The sequence below is a fragment of the Podarcis filfolensis genome (genome assembly GCF_964270895.1).
Source record: "Podarcis filfolensis genome assembly, chromosome: 13".
Lineage (NCBI taxonomy): Eukaryota > Metazoa > Chordata > Lepidosauria > Squamata > Lacertidae > Podarcis > Podarcis filfolensis.
The window spans coordinates 48,832,648-48,849,282 of record NC_139615.1 but is presented as its reverse complement, the minus strand read 5'-3'; the positions used below and the strand labels follow the sequence as shown (position 1 = coordinate 48,849,282).

Sequence of the window (16,635 nt, the reverse complement as noted above, 5' to 3'; positions counted from 1 at the left end):
GCCCATAGTTTTATTGCCTAAGCTTGAAAAAGCAGGCAATTTGAGCACATGCTGATCAAAAGCTTTGAACACAATCTGCCCCCTCCCTTGGGCATGAAGCCTGTGTACATACGTCTCTGCACGCATGGAGGAAATCCCTCACAGCCTCTCTGTGAATTCTCAACTACTTATTGGTGGCATGGAATGGAGCAGAAGGCTTCAGGATAGAAGCACGTGAGGTGCTGGAGGGCGTCTTGTCCAGCCGCCTTGAAAATATTTGATTGAGAGGCAAGCGCTTGAAGAAATAGGTAAATGGATGGCATTACAAAGGTGGTGGACTCAGTGAACTCAGGGGCAGCAGGACAGAAGAGAGGAGAAGGCTCAACAGAAGCATAGCCAAGGGTACCAGGCCGCTGGAGCCTCAGATCCTAATAATCTTTGAGATTAAGGAGGAAGAACCTGGAAGATTTGCAGGAATAGCTGGTTAGTGGCAGAGTCATTTGCTTCATAGTTGAGTTGGGATTTGACTGCAAGTCTGACTGGCCCAAGTCCAATATCATGGCGATTAGTCATCACACTGCTCTGGAGTTCATCTATGTATACTTCCTAATAATGTAGTATTTAAGGAAGGCTTCCTCAACCTCGGCCCTCCAGATGTTTTGAGACTACAGTTCCCATCATCCCAACCACTGGTCCTGCTAGCTAGGGATCATGGGAGTTGTAGGCCAAAAACATCTGGAGGGCCGAGGTTGAGGAAGCCTGATATAAGGAGTTCTCATTCACAGTCAGATTCACATACACTAGATTCACATACACTCAGATCCAACCACAGTGAGAGCTGATCTGAATGCTACATTATTCTTTTCTTTGTATGTTATTAAGTGAGCAAAGAGGTACGTGAGTGGTTCCTGTATTGGCTGTCATTAAGACACAATATCTGAATTCGCCTTCAGAAAGTATAACTTCCATCTCACTGAAACGAACAATCAAAGCTAATAGCAGCTGCAGGGCCCATACACCTCCGGGTATAGGGCAGTATATAAATTCAGTAAGTAATACAAACAATAAATAATTTTCACTGGTACTGTAGAGGGGGAGGAAAAGGTTAAAGCCCCCTCTCCTTGGCCACAACAAAAATCACCCCCTCTGCATCTGCTAATAATTGTGAACAACAAAAGCAGCAAGTGTCACATCCAGTTTGGCCCGTAATGATATTACACCAGGCAGAGATGTTATGCTGTCACATTCATTTTAAAGAGAAGCATCTTTACTCCTCCGATTATATTCGGAAACCTGAAAAAAGACTCTGTTGTAACTACAGGTCCTCTGTAAAGAAAAGAAAAATTAGATGAATACACTGTGTGGATTCAAAAACTCATGCTTGGCAGCTCGGGAGATGCGCAAGCCTTTGCACAGTTTCTCACACCCTCATTGGCAAAGGTTGTGTATCCACAGCATGAAGAATCACTGCTGAGAGGAGTTTTGAGAGAAGAAACGCCATGTTGCATCTGTGTCAGCACAAGCGGACACCTTCATCTGCCCCAGCTGCAACAAAACATGTCTCTCCCATATTGGTCTCTACAGCCACAACAGGCGCTGTAACTCTCCAACAGGATGACTTCACCCGCAAAAGCACATTCCTCCAGTGTCTCCTGAGAGAGACAGATGCCAGCAGCAGCAGCAGCAGCAGCACAGCAGCAACAGCAACAGCAACAACGACAACAACAACATTGGCAAAGACAGAGATAGTTTGATACATATAGAAGCAACAATTCTGATACGGTCACAAAGCATAAATGAAGAGATGTTGAAGAAAACTATCTAATGTGTGCCGGAGAGTAGCTGTTTCCCTTAAAACCTAAGCGGGTGTCGAGAGACAAAACTCCTAAAATGAATTGACAGCTTTGTTAATAATATGAAAGCTGTTTCTATGTAATGCCATTTTCCATCTGCCAAGGAAGGAGACAGCCCTGGAAAACAGCTGCAAAGCTGGGGGAGGGGGGCAGAGGGGACCTTTTCTTTCCAGCTGCAATCAGACACCTGAAAGCATCATTTGAATGTGCACTACAGGCTCCCACATCCCATCTTTACGGGACAAGAACGAAACGGAAAGGTACAAAGCAGGGAGCAACAAGGAGCATTTCCCTGCACTCACTTCTCGCTGAGACTTTCGACGCCCTGCCCGTGGCTCCCCCCAAGGCTTGCTTGAGGAGAGGGGCTGGGAGGGGCAGATAACGTCTTCTTCTCGCTCTGGACAGAATGCCTCCGGCTCCTCCTGCGTTCCAGCCCCCTTCGTTCATTGCAGCCAAAGCTGGACCTTCTTCGATCTTTGCGGCCACTGGGAGGGGGCTCACCATTGTTATCGCCATCCTCATGCCTCAGGGTCATCTGAAAGAATGAAGAATTAAAAGGAATGCCGCGGGCGGCACAATGGCAAATGCCGTCCCCAGTCCGATACTAATTCATGTGTGCCTCCCTTTCTGGGTCGTGTGGAGCTATCTGGCCTCGCAAAGCACTTCTGTGCAATCTGTTCACTTATGTGCAGTTCAGAAGATGTGCCTTCTGCTCCCATCCCTTGCTGGAAATATCAGAGACCACAGAAAAAAAGAGACGGGTGCTGGAATACTCACAGGTACAGTGAGGGGGGAAAGTATTTGATCCCCTGCTAAATTTGCCCGTTTGCCCCCTGGCGAAGAAATGACCAGTCCATAATTTTAATGGTAGGTTTATTGTAGCTGTGGGAGACAGAATAACAACAGGAAAACCTCCAGAAACCCAGAAGACAAAAGCCAGAGATTGATGTGCATTATAATGAGTGCATTATAATTTATTGAGGGTAAAAGAGGATAGCGCAAAATATGGTCTGAAGCTCAAATAAAAAAAAACGAAGATCATGGCCACTGGTCCCATCACCTCCTGGCAAATAGAAGGGGAAGAAATGGAGGCAGTGAGAGATTTTACTTTCTTGGGCTCCATGAACACTGCAGATGGTGACAGCAGCCACGAAATTAAAAGACGCCTGCTTCTTCGGAGAAAAGCAATGACAAACCTAGACAGCATCTTAAAAAGTAGAGACATCACCTTGCCAACAAAGGTCCGTATAGTAAAAGCTATGGTTTTCCCAGTAGTGATGTATGGAAGTGAGAGCTGGACCATAAAGAAGGCTTGATGCTTTTGAATTATGGTGCTGGAGGAGACTCTTGAGAGTCCCATGGACTGCAAGAAGATCAAACCTCTCCATTCTTAAGGAAATCAGCCCTGAGTGCTCACTGGAAGGACAGATCGTGAAGCTGAGGCTCCAATACTTTGGCCACCTCATGAGAAGAAAAGTCTCCCTGGAAAAGACCCTGATGTTGGGAAAGATGGAGGGCACAAGGAGAAGGGGATGACAGAGGATGAGATGGTTGGATAGTGTTCTCGAAGCTACCAGCATGAGTTTGACCAAACTGCGGGAGGCAGTGGAGGACAGAAGTGCCTGGCGTGCTCTGGTCCATGGGGTCATGAAGAGTCGGACACGACTAAACGAATAAAGAACAACATAATGAGTGAAATAAGAGGATGGGTATTCCAGCATGAAAAGGACCCAAAACACACGGCCAAGGCAACAAAGGAGTGGCTCAAGAAGAAGCACATTAAGGTCCTGGAGTGGCCTAGCCAGTCTCCAGACCTTAATCCCATTGAAAATCTGTGGAGGGACCTGAAGGTTCGAGTAGCTACACATCAGCCTTGAAATCTGACTGACTTGGAGAGGATCTGCAAAGAGTGGGACAAAATGCCTCCTGAGATGTGTGCAAACCTGGTGGCCACCTACAAGAAACATCTGACCTCTGTAATTGCCAACCAGGGGTTTTACCACCAAGTACTAAGTCATCTTTTCCAAAAGGGATCAAATACTTATTTTACTCATTATAATGCACATCAATCTTCTGGGTTTCTGGAGGTTTTCCTGTTGTTATTCTGTCTCTCACAGCTACAATAAACCTACCATTAAAATTATGGGCTGGTCATTTCTTCGTCAGAGGGCAAACGGGCAAATTTAGCAGGGGATCAAATACTCCCCACCCCACCGTACTGGAATGTCCAGCCAGGGTGAAGAGGTTGGTGTTTGTGAACAAGAGGGCTTTATTTTCCCTTACCAACCGAGATATGAGAGGGAGACCCTGCAACTCCCATTTCCCAGCCATCTACCCGAACACAATTATTCAGTATACCAGGGACCTTTTCTTCCTCTGATGACAGTTCAGTCCTAGTCACTCCCCCCTCAGATGGGCTGGATTGTGCCTAGCAGGATGGGAGGGTGGTCTAAAAACACCACTTCCCCAGGGGAGTGGAGAAGGCATCTCTGCTGGGTCTTTCAGAATTTTTTTTCTGTTATGAAGGCTTACAAAACCTGAGACCTCCAGCATTTCAATGGCAGAGAATGTAGCTTAATGTTTTCCAGAGGACGATTTATTACTAAATAAAGTAAAGTAATTTCAGATGCATTAACAGAGAGATGTTCTTTCATAGTGCATAGCACTCAGTTTACAAAGTCTGAAAGGGGTTTTTTTCAGTACTGAGAAGCTCATATTCTGTCTTTCCCATTCATATTCTATCCTTCACATAAGTACTCTACTATTGATTACTTTAAATGAAGATGTAAAGTAAACAATAGTTTAGGAAAAAATTTAATTTTCGATGCTTTATCGTGTTTTTAATATTCTGTTGGGAGCCGCCCAGAGCGGTTGGGGAAACCCAGCCAGATGGGCGGCGTATAAATAAATGATGATGATGAATGTAGATTCGTCTACATGCAGTTGCTGCACAAGCTTAATAATTAATTAAAACTAAATTCATGAAAGTGGGCTTGAAGGGCCATCAAGATGGAGAATAATCACAGGTGCAGCACTCTTGAGCTGAGCCTTTGTTGAATGCTGGACGCTTTTACATGGGATGTGAAATTATCAGCATTAAAATACTTTAATTGCCGACAAGAGCACATTCAAAGGGACCATAAACATATTCATTTTTTCTTCCGTTTCTTAACCATGAATTATTATTATATGAGGTGTGTTTTACTATTAAATACCCTGCACCGTCACTGTGTAGCATAACCAGATGTTTGACTTTTCAAATAAAAGTAACTAGACTAATATTACCCTGGTCACATCCCCGCCCACCTCAACTTTGAAGTACACTGAGTTGCAAGATGCAGAGAGCAGGGCATGTTCTGTTACCTCATAAATGTTGAACTGCTCTATTAAGTCCAAGTCTGCTCCTTTCTTATTCAAGTGTCTCTGGGAGATGCCTTCTATCCCCAGTTCTTCCAGACAGTCCACAACGTCATAGAAGGAATCCTGGTCTGGCAAGCCAGACAGTGTCTGAAAGGCAAAAGGCGAAGCATTTCAGGCTTCTTACTCCAAAACAAATTACACTTATGTTGACCGTGCTGATCAGAAAGAAAGAAAGATTCAATACTTGGCGACAGAAACATTAACAAATTGTCACAGGCAACAAGGGCATGATCCAGGCAAAGGCGCACGTTCTTGAATACCACTGATTTCTGGCAGAGAACCTTAGGAATATACAATTCTCCAACTGAAAATCAAAAGGGCTTTAAACTGTTTATCTTTGACTGCATTGTTCTTCAAATAACAATAATTTTTCACTAGGCTTCAGTCCTACACATAACTAGGTAAGTGGTATTGATTTTCTTATGAGTGGGCATGGATAGGTTAGGCTCTAAGACTACTATTCTGAACACACATTGTAAGAGTAAGTTTCACTTAAACTTGATGGAACTTCCTTTCCTGTATGTACCCTTAGGACTGACCTGCAGAAGTCTCTGCCTTCTGAAAGAGCTGAGAATGACAGGATATAAGGTACAGGAAAGTGGGGGGAGGCAAAGAGGTTATTTTATAAATATAAAAACTTCTATGGCTTTGGGGAAAATATTATTGGATTCACCGTTGAATGAGGTTTAGCCAAAGGGGGGAGGGGCTGCCAGGCATCTTCTGTATTCAAGCTGCTAGGCAGATTTTGTGTGTGTCACATGACACTTTTAGAAAGTAGAATTACAAAGTCCCTTTATTTCCCCCACGAGCATGCTCGGTACATTGTACAAAGAGTCCCTATGACCTCTAGGTGGATCTCAGATGACACCATATATGGTGGTGGGGAGGAGGGCCAGAGAGTGTTGCCTCAAGTTACAAAAAGAAGGGAAAGTCATGGGCTTGAGCCTTGGGTTCCTGGTGGCAATTCCACAGAGGGAGCTTATTGTGGTGTGTGCCACATTTCATCAAAACTGTAACTGGCACAACTGGAGTCCAGTTGAGCTGGGATGGGGAAGGAGCTGGGACTCCTGTGTCAACACTGGAGCCAGATGTCTTCAGAAGGAGAAAAGGTACCCCAACTGTTCCAGTCTCCCCCCATTCCTCCTTGCCTCCCTCCTCCTTGTCTATTCTCCATGGTTTGCCATCCTTGGCCCACAGGCACTGAGGGGATTATGACACCAGCCTACATGAGGTCCTCAGTATCAGGAAGGTACCATGACCCTTGGGGACGAGGCCATGGATTAAGAGTAGGAGAGGAAACTGTCTTCAGGATCAGCCCTAAGTGTACATAGTATACCAGAAGTACTTGGACAAAATGAACCTACTGTGGTCAGGACCTCCTTGGCCTGAGGTGGTTGGGTTGCCCTCTTCTGACTTGGAAGATTCTGTCTCCTACGCCCTAGCAGAACCAGTTTTCCTAACTCAGTTGAAGCTAACTGCCAAAGAAGGCAGAAAGCAAAACAAACTACTGAGATAGAGCTATGGCTCTCATTTAAAGCGCAATCTGAAGGTGACTGCCACTGAAAGAACATCTGGATTTATGGTGCGTCCAGCCTGAGGCCTGCAGGGAGCTGTCCAGGGTACCTACCTCTGTAACCTTGCTGCTGAGGCTATTGCTCAAAACAGAACAGAAGCAAACATTCAGCACAACACTTAGAGGTACTTTCAGCTGGTCCAACTTGTCCTGGTTCTTCACATAATACCATGTGTCTAACCAACTCTCTCCTGGTCATCCATGCTAAAAGGCAGCTAAAGTATATCTGAAGCTGCGTCAGGCACAGTACATGAAACTATCTCAAATGAAGTCACAGTACATGGTGTGAGGTAACAAGCATCCTTCTATGAAGTCACTGACTCCACCAATAAATTTTAAGGCACAAAGTACATGGCTCTCCTGGCGCCATAACATCAAATAAACCCATAGCCTACAGACAAGTTGCAGCAACACTCACCTGCTATGCAAAGCCCTGAGGTATCAGTACATTTTTCATCCTAAATGTATCCTATCTTTCCCAGGGAATAGTGGAAGGTCAGGTGTTTTTTTAAAAAAATAAAAATATATTCTCTTATTTCATATCATTCAAAAATTAACAGCTGTTAGCTAAGTTTTTTCTCACAAGCATATACATACATATTTACATTTGTGGCTTTTTTGCAATGGGACAACTATTTATTATTATTTTTAAGCCTTTTAAATTGTCTTTTAATTGGAATGTTAAAGGGAGATTTTAAAAGCGTGTTTTCAAACGTCAGGGTCAGCTGCCATAGGAAGTTTTGCGCTATACATCTGAATACATAAATCCAAATTTAAAACAAACCTTGTTCACTAAAGTCATTGCATAAACTAGAAGTTCTGTGTCAACCCCATCCTTTTCTTCCAGGATCTCCATAACATTGGACCATAGCTTGACACCTAAAAGGGGAACAAAAACTTATTAGGCAAGAAGATCAAAGTGTATCACACAACTGGGGTCCCACGATGCAGAGTTAGATGCCAAATAAATTGTTCAGTACAGATGTGAGTAATACCGTAGTACAAATAATGCATGGATATTTGACACAGTTCAACACTATGCATTTGGTATGTGGAAACAAATCCTACTGAGCATGGCTGATGTTAGCGGGTCAACATAGCAGGCGACAAGAGTTCCACCTCTGAAAACCCCCTGGCCTCTGCTTCTCCTTCTCCCCATTGCTCCTTGCTTGCTCACTCACCTGCCTTCTCCTTGTGGGTGTGAAGGTTTGTGTATGCTCTTCGCAATAAGCACACTCTGCTCACTCAGAGAGATATTTACAGTTCTTTATTTTACATATGTACAAGCAGCACAGTACAACTTATGCATCTGAATCGTCCGGTTCAGATTCGTGGAGTGGTCTTCTTCTCCAACAGAAGAGGCAGGGAAGCCTCATGGGACGTCTCTGATCTCTGCGCTTTAACCCTCTCCTTTCCTATGCCAAAGGCACAGGTATAGGCTCTCTGTCTGTCCCTGAGCTCCTTGTGTGGTGCTGAGGCTCTGCTTCAGCAATGGAGAGCCTTGACAACTCCTGGCTGCCTCCTGCTCTCTCCCCCTTCCGTCATTTCCTGACTGTCTCTTTCTGACTGTTCCCGTTCTGACTCTTCTCCTCCCCCTCCCCCCACTCAAAGGCGTTCCTTGGCAGTCCCATGACAAAAGGGGACAAGTGAGAATTGACAAGGGTGAGGAGGGGACGCAGGCAGTCTACTTCCCCCCTCCGTCAACTGCAGTGGTGATTGGACCCAATCCATACTGCCACAGAGAGGAAGAGGCAGGTAATGGGGAGCAGAAGCCACAGTAGCTGCGTGGCCATTTGCTTTCTCCTTAAGTGGGGAGCAGAGAGGGTGGTCTGGAGGAGAAGATCCCCCTGGGGGAACAGGGCCCACCAAGCATGTCCACTATTACCTAAAATCAGCCCTGCTACCAACCTCAAGAGGATTGAGCCGGACTATATTATACCTGCAATGGGCAGGTTCAACATTTAGGCAGGAAGAACCAGCTGCACAAATATAAGATGGGGGGCACCTGACTTGCTAGTAGTACATTGGTACCTTGGTTCCCGAACGGCTTAGTTGTCAAACAAATTGGCTCCCGAATGCTGCAAACCTGGAAGTAAGTGCTCTGGTTTGCGAATGTTTTTCGGAAGCCGAACGTTTGATGTGGCTTCCACTTGAGTGCAAGAAGCTCCTGAAGCCAATCGGAAGCCGCACCTTGGCTTTTGAATGGTTCCAGGAGTCAAACGGACTCCTGGAATGGATTAAGTTCAAGAACCAAGGTACCAAGGTACAGGCAAAAACGATCTAGGGGACTTAGTAGACCACAAGCTTAACAAGAGTCAACACTGTGATGCAATAGCAAAAAAAAGGTTCTGAGTAGGCATGGAAAGGTTTGCAGGCATAGATGGCTTTGTGATGATCTTCATTAACCTTTGTCTTTAAGGTGTCTCAATGTTCTTTGCAGTTTTTGCAAATAGGGCTACCCCTCTCGAAATACATTAACTTTGAAAGGGAACATGCAAGGAAGGTAAATAAGGATTAGTAAATAAGTTAATTGCTGAGATATAAAAAGTTGTTGTGTGCTACATAAAAAAGTTCCATAATACACATATTTCCACATTGGCAGATGATGAAACATCTAAGCCAAAAAAGCAATGCTATTCTAAGCTGCATCAACAGAAGTCTAGTGTCCAGATCAAGGGAAGTAATAAGGTAAAGGTAAAGGTACCCCTGCCCATACGGGCCAGTCTTGCCAGACTCTAGGGTTGTGCGCTCATCTCACTCTAGAGGCCGGGAGCCAGCGCTGTCCGCAGACACTTCCGGGTCACGTGGCCAGCGTGACAAGCTGCATCTGGCGAGCCAGCGCAGCACACGGAACGCCGTTTACCTTCCCACTGGTAAGCGGTCCCTATTTATCTACTTGCACCCGGGGGTGCTTTCGAACTGCTAGGTTGGCAGGCGCTGGGACCAAACGACGGGAGCGCACCCCGCCGCGGGGATTCGAACCGCCGACCATGCGATCGGCAAGTCCTAGGCGCTGAGGTTTTACCCACAGCGCCACCCGCGTCCCCAAGGGAAGTAATAGTACCACTTTATTCTGCCTTCATCAGACCACACCTGGATTCCCGTGTCCAGTTCTGGGCACCAGAGTTTAAGAAGTTACAGATAGGTTTAAGAAGGATATTGACAAGCTGGAATGTGTGCAGAGGAGGGCAACCAAGATGATCAAGGGTCTGGAAACCAGGCCTTATGAGGAACAATTAAAAAGAGATGGAAAGGAGGTATTACAGCCATCTTTAAATATCTAAAGGGCTGTCACATGGAGGAAGCTTGTTTTCTTCTGCTGTGGAGGGCAGGACCCAGACCAATGGCTTCAAGTTACAAGAAAGGAGATTCTGACTAAACATCAGGAAGAACTTTCTGACAGTAAGAGCCATTTGACAGTGGAATGGAGATGGTAGACACTTATTCCTTGGAGGTTTGTAAGCACAGGTTTGATGGGCCACCTGTCATATAAGATCTAGTTGAGAATCCTGCATTGCAGGGGGTTGGACTAGATGTCTTAGAATGATTCTAAATAACAAATTCCTTCCAGTAGCACCTTAGAGACCAACTAAGTTAGTTATTGGTATGAGCTTTCGTGTGCATGCACACTTCTTCAGATACACTGAAACAGAAGTCACCAGACCCTTATATATAGCGAGAGGGTGGGGAGGGGTATTACTCAGAAGGGGGGTGGGAATGGGTGATTGGCTGATAGGTGTGGTAAACCAGTTGGTGACTGTTAATGACTGCAATTAGTCTTACAGGAAAAAGCAAGGGATGAGATGGCCAAAAATAGCTTTATCATATATAATGAGATAAGAATCCAATTTATTCAGACCAGGTTTCTCCATGGTTTTAAGTTTGGTAATAAGTTGTCATTCAGCAACTTCTCTTTCCAGTCTATTTCTGAAATTCTTTTGTAATTCGACAGCTACTTTGAGATCTTGTATAGAATGTCCTGGGAGACTGAAGTGTTCTCCTACTGGTTTCTCTGTCTTGTGATTCCTGATGTCAGATTTATGTCCATTTATCCTTTGGCGTAGGGTTTGGCCAATATAGAGAGCTGAAGGGCACTGTTGGCATTTGATAGCATACACAATGTTAGAAGATGAGCAATTAAATAGTCCTGAGATGGTATGTTTGATGTTGTTGGGGCCAGTAATGGTGTTGTCTGGGTGTATGTGGCAGCGAAGTTGGCATCTGGGTTTATTGCAGGCTCTGGTACCAGTGTCCATGTTAAGTCTTGTTGCTGCATTATTGTGGGTAAGGAGTTAAGATTGGGTGGCTGTCTCTAAGCAATGAAAGGTCTTCCTCTCAGAGCTTGAGAAAGAGAACTGTCATTATCTAGCAGAGGTTGTAGATCTCTGATGATGTGTTGAACTGTATTAACTTGGGAGCTGTATGTGATTACTACTGGTGTTCTGTTATTTTCTTTTTTGGGTCTGTCTTGCAGCAAGTTCTCTCTGGGTATCAGTCTGGCTCTGTTGATCTGTTGTTTAGCTTCACCAGGCGGATATTTTAGTTCTAAAAAGGGGAGTTTTATCATTCTAAGACAGCATGACATCACAGTAGCAAGTACCACTCCCTATGACATCACGTGGAGCATTTCTCTGCATCTACTGCAACAAGTCAATGATGGTAGGTGGGAAAACACACAACTGTATGGCACTGCATTGCGTTTCTAGGCACCATAAGCTGAACGGGAGAAGTCACAAGGGGATGCTGGTTCCAGGAGCGCCATGTGGCAGTTGTGACATGTAAACCAGCTCTCATTCGTCAGATCCCTCTGATTGTGAAGAGGTTTCTTTGCCCTTGAGACTGACCCAGAAACTCCAGCGGGTGCAGAATGCTGCGGCAAGACTCTTTACGGGGTCCTCGCTGCGAGATCACATTCACCTGGTGCTATACCAGCTGCACTGAGCCAGTACAGCTGGTATAGCACCAGGTGAATGTGATCTCGCAGTAGAGTATAGGATCAGGTTTAAGGTGCTGGTTTTAACCTTCAAAGCCCTATACAGCCTAGGACCCTCGTACCTACGGGACCGCCTTTCCTGGTATGTCCCACAGAGGAACTTACGGTCTTCAAACAAAAACATCCTGAAGGTCCCAGGCCACAGAGAGGTTAGGCTGGCCTCAACTAGAGCCAGGGCTTTTTTGGCTGTAGCTCCAATCTGGTGGAACGCTCTGTCACAAGAGACTAGGGCCCTGCGGGACTTGACATCTTTCCGCAGGGCCTGCAATACAGAGCTGTTCCACCAGGCCTTTGGTCAGGGCACAGCCTGACCCCCTCCTTTGGCAATCCTCACAGAACTTCTAGCCCAATGGTTGCCATTAATTTGATTGGAATTAATTTTATAATGAAATGATTTTAGAATGTTTTATCGTTTTACTGTTGTTAGCCGCTCTGAGCCCGGCTTCGGCTGGGGAGGGCAGGATATAAATAAAATTTATTCTTATTATTATCATCACTATTTTTGGGCACACCCATTTGGCTTTGTGCAAATGTTACTGTCCTTTAATATTTAATACGAGAAATACTGTGCAATCAAACACTTTTCTATTATTTTCAGCTCAACTTTCCATATATTCTGTGTGCTGGGTGTACATGTTGAGTAAGTTCAGAGAAGATATACGATAGGTGGATATGATACTGCACTGCAGAAACAACTGCCTGTGGTTTCTAATGAAGAGAGAGAAACTGGAAACAAGAAGGATAGATATATGATTCTAACCTATACTTATGCCATTTGGGGGTAACCGTAAGCCAGTAACATGACAAATTAATTACTTTAATCCATGCCATATGACAGAAATATGCTTTAGTTAACAGAGAGACTACTTGTCTTCTCAGAATGTGCTTCCTCCCATCTAAAGCATTCTATTTTTTTTTACAAAGGTTATTTTTTTTAAAATAATATTTATTAAAGATTTTCTTTTAAAATTATAAAAAAGGAAAAACAGAAAAACAGACAATACAGAAAAATAGAAAAATAGGAAAAAAAAAAATACATCCATCATGCTCAAATTTCTAACTTTCATTACCTTCTTTCTTTGACCTCCTCCTCCTCCCCTTTCTTGTATCCTGGTTAATAATTATCACAGCAAATCCTTTCCATAGTTCATAATATTTTGTCCTTACATTATCTTAATCTATTTTCATCTTGTCTTATAGCAAATCTTAAAACTTAAAACTTAAAACTTAAATCTTATTTTTACCAGCTTTTCATAACCATATCATTAACCTACTTCTTTAAACATTTTTACTAGAACCAAGTAGTTCCATTTCAACATTTTCCTAACATTCATCAATTATTTTAAAACAGTCCTAATGATAAAAAAAAGAAAAGTAAGACAATCCAATCTTCATCCAGCGTCCCTTCCTCCTGGTTCCGGATTTTGTCAGTCCTTTTTGTCCCATTTATCTAGCGCATTAACCTGGTGTCCTTATATCCGAGGCCCTCAAGTCTCTTCCATGTCCCTTCCGCGGCTCTTCTTCATATTTTCCTTCCACTCGTAGGAACTCCAGCTTAGTAATATTTTTGACCCTTTTCAACAGATCAGCCCCATTTCCATAGTCCAGACTAAACTCCATGTGATATTTAAACACCTGTTTCAGATTCCCTCCAAAATTAAAAGCCCCCACAGCTCCAAACATCTGACGGCCCATTACCAGACTCAGAAAGTCCAAACATCCCGACATGGGAGGGTCATTCCAACCCCCCATTTCCAAACCAAACCGAACTTTATCTTTCCAAATCTGGCTTTTTCCAAATTCATTTATCAAATCCAGAGACTAATGATCCTGCAGGGCCGCAGCTCCCTCCATTTCTGACACCCAGGATTCAGCAGTATCCTCTTCTCTCATCTGTGCTGTCATAGCATACTCCCGTTTTAGTTCCTGGGTAGGCTCCATGTAGTTTCCTACTGCCTGTTCAAAATTTCTGGTTGCATTAGTCATCAAGTCCGTCTTCTGGCTTAGCTGATCCAATAGGGCATTTATTTTACAGAAAGCACCCAACAGAGCTTCTGAAAACATTGTCCTGCAAGGTCACAAGTCCTTTCCCACAATTGTAATCTGTAACAGCTGCAAGCTCCTGAAGTTGGTTACAATTTCACAGTCTCCCTCTAGGGGGACAGCTTGTTTATTCTTTCTTTTAAGAACAATAGCAACAAAGTTTCTTTTTTAAAATATTCAGTCAATATTTGTTCCTTTGAAATGCGAAAGGAAACGATGGAGTCACTATGTTACTTTTCTTTTAGCTATCTGTCAAAAACCTCTGTCTCTGGTCAATGAGCTTCAAATGTCAGTCCTGACACTCCGCTCCAGGATCAGGACGGTGGAAAGTTACTTTACTTTAAACTCACTTCTGCAGGTTTAAACAATCCAAAAAGAGATCCCCCTTCTTCTCCTGCTACCGAAGGGGGGTTCCACAATTTTTAATGATGAAAGCCAGTCCTTTAAAAATGAATTTCTATGCTCTAGTTACGTTGTCTTTGCTTTATTCTGACTACAAAGAAACGGAAGGCTGACTTCCTGTTTAGACCTTCCCGTTTCAGTACCAAATTGAAGTAAATTTTAAGTCCAATTCCTCTCTACTGGCCAATCCTTATTTAAAGTCCAATTGTTCGAGTTTTAAGTACTCACGGGTGATTCTTTAGATGCCAAATTGTCCCAGAAAAAAGGCAGCGCTCTCCGGCAACGGCTATGCAGCTTCGCTCCACGGAAAAAGCAGTAGACTCACAGCACCGCGCCACTTCCCCCTCTTCGCTTTGGAGCCCGTTTATGGGTTCCTTTGCGGGTTGGGGGGGTGCTAAAGGTGCCCGCCGAGTCCCATGGTCACAGGCTTCATCCGCCTGTGATTTTTTAAAGGGTCCCCACTTCGCCGTAGCGGAAAAGACCCGTTTCGCGTGGAGCTGGTCCCTCCGGTTCAGAGGGAGTCCGCCATTGCTGATGGCGCCACCCCGGAAGTCCCATCTAAAGCATTCTAGAATATTCTGCCTGTGGCCTACAAAAGCACACTTCCATATGCGTCTCTGCATGGCAATCATAAAGGAGTGTCATATAATATTTTTCTGTGTATTTGCCAGGGGTACATACAGAGCAAACCAAAATACAATGCAAAGGAACCTGCATAAAAACGACATTTGAATAAAATCTATTTATTTCTATCAGGGCCTTCACAGGCGTGAATAAATATGATTCAAGTATGTAAAGCCACCCATATATATAAAAGTATTAAATTCTTTTTGCTCTTAATTGTAGATCTTGTATGGTGTTCTTGCACACCACTGGCGCAATGGACACTGAGACCGAACCTCTGCTGGTGGGAGCAATTATTATAACTTAAATGTCAGAAAACAAAGAATTCTTGTGTTGGACTGGCTTTTCTGTAAGACAGGTCTGTTTACAAAATGTTATTTTGTACATCCTTATGTTTTGAACTTCCTATGGTTTATATTTGCTCATGTGGAAATGCATCGTGACATACCGAAAGTTTACCTACATCTCAGAGTCCCTTATCACCTGTCCTGACTCATGCAAAGGAATCAGAAATTGAAGAGCATGAGACGCCCCCAAATTCTGCTACCCCCTAAAATGGGAGCAAACTTACACACGCAACTGCATTGGGCTAGAAATATACCAGAATCAGTTCTATCTCTGACCCAGTTCCAAAAGCTTATGAGATACACAAACACCTACCCAAACCCTCCCACTTCATGTATGCTGCTGCAGTACAACGCTGCTATCAATATCACATTTCTTAGATACAGAGGTTCTCTGCACAGAGGAAGTACAATTAAATAATTATACCATACTGGCACAGCAGAAAATCACAGCTTATTCCAGCTCCACAAACCTGAACAACATTATATTAAGTGAATTACTATTATCTGTGCTAGTGCAACAAACCGTTGCAGAAGTTTCTTATCTGACCCTTCGTAACAGATTTGGGTATGACAAGTTTGGAGAATGCATTGGAGAATATACATTCAAAAAAGCTTCTTCTTGTTGTTGCTGTCACCCATCTGTCTTGAGAGACAGTGGAGGGCGCCTCCAGGGGTGAAGTCAAACGTCTGCATTAGCAGCACCAAAGTGACATCCCCTGGGCGCAAGCCTGGGCTGTGCATATGGAGGTCCTGGACTACCTAGATAACAAGACCCCCACACTTGGCCTTGCTGATGTTGTCCAAGCAGGGACGTCCAACTCCCAATAGTCTGCGATCTACTCACAGTATAAAAAAACAGGCAGTGATCATTGTCGTAAAAAGACTGGCAGTGATCTACCCAAAGCAGTGGACCTTTTTTTCAGGAAGCCAAAGTTGGCTGGGGGGTTTTTTTGGTTCTTTTTTTGCTTTTTTGTAAGAAGATCACTGAGGGGCCAGAGATCAACCAGGATCTACCAGGAACACTCCACAATCTACCAGTAGATCGCAATCTACCTGTTGGACATGCCTGGGAAAGCAGAGCAGTACATCTGGCTACCAGCTGGGCTGCAGGAGTTGCCCGGATGAGAAGAAGAAGAAGAAGAGGAGGAGGAGGAGGAGGAGGAGGAGGAGGAGGAGGAGGAGGAGGAGGAGTTTGGATTTTATATCTCACTTTGATATCACTACCCTAAGGAGTCTCAAAGCGGCTAACAATCTCCTTTCCCTTCCTCCCCCACAACAAACACTGGCTGAAAGACTTCAGAGAAGTGTGACTAGCCCAAGGTCACCCAGCAGCTGCATGTGGAGGAGCGGGGAAGAGAACCTGGGTCACCAGATTACGAGTCTACTGCTCTTAACCACTAC

The 16,635-nt window shown here is 44.3% G+C and overlaps 1 protein-coding gene and 1 long non-coding RNA gene across 23 annotated transcripts in view; one reads left to right on the top strand and one right to left on the bottom strand.

Annotated features, from left to right (window-relative positions):
- The window catches only part of FHOD3 (formin homology 2 domain containing 3), a 319,993-nt gene that overhangs the window by 80,488 nt on the left and 222,870 nt on the right, over positions 1-16,635 (bottom strand). For all 21 annotated transcript variants that reach the window (XM_083582385.1, XM_083582396.1, XM_083582404.1 and 18 more), the window contains exons 8-10: positions 7,610-7,704; positions 5,196-5,339; positions 2,135-2,367 (exon numbers count right to left, since the gene is read on the bottom strand). In XM_083582385.1, the coding sequence (XP_083438511.1) occupies positions 2,135-2,367; positions 5,196-5,339; positions 7,610-7,704 (472 nt within the window). The remainder of the gene's footprint in view (positions 1-2,134; positions 2,368-5,195; positions 5,340-7,609; positions 7,705-16,635) is intronic.
- LOC310748215 lies at positions 7,074-15,858 on the top strand. 2 transcript variants are annotated; one of them, XR_014541209.1, is made up of 3 exons: positions 7,074-7,263; positions 12,417-12,484; positions 15,110-15,858. It is a non-coding gene; the product is annotated as an uncharacterized lncRNA (long non-coding RNA). The 2 variants fall into 2 exon arrangements; XR_014541210.1 differs by lacking the exon at positions 7,074-7,263 and adding an exon at positions 11,439-11,488.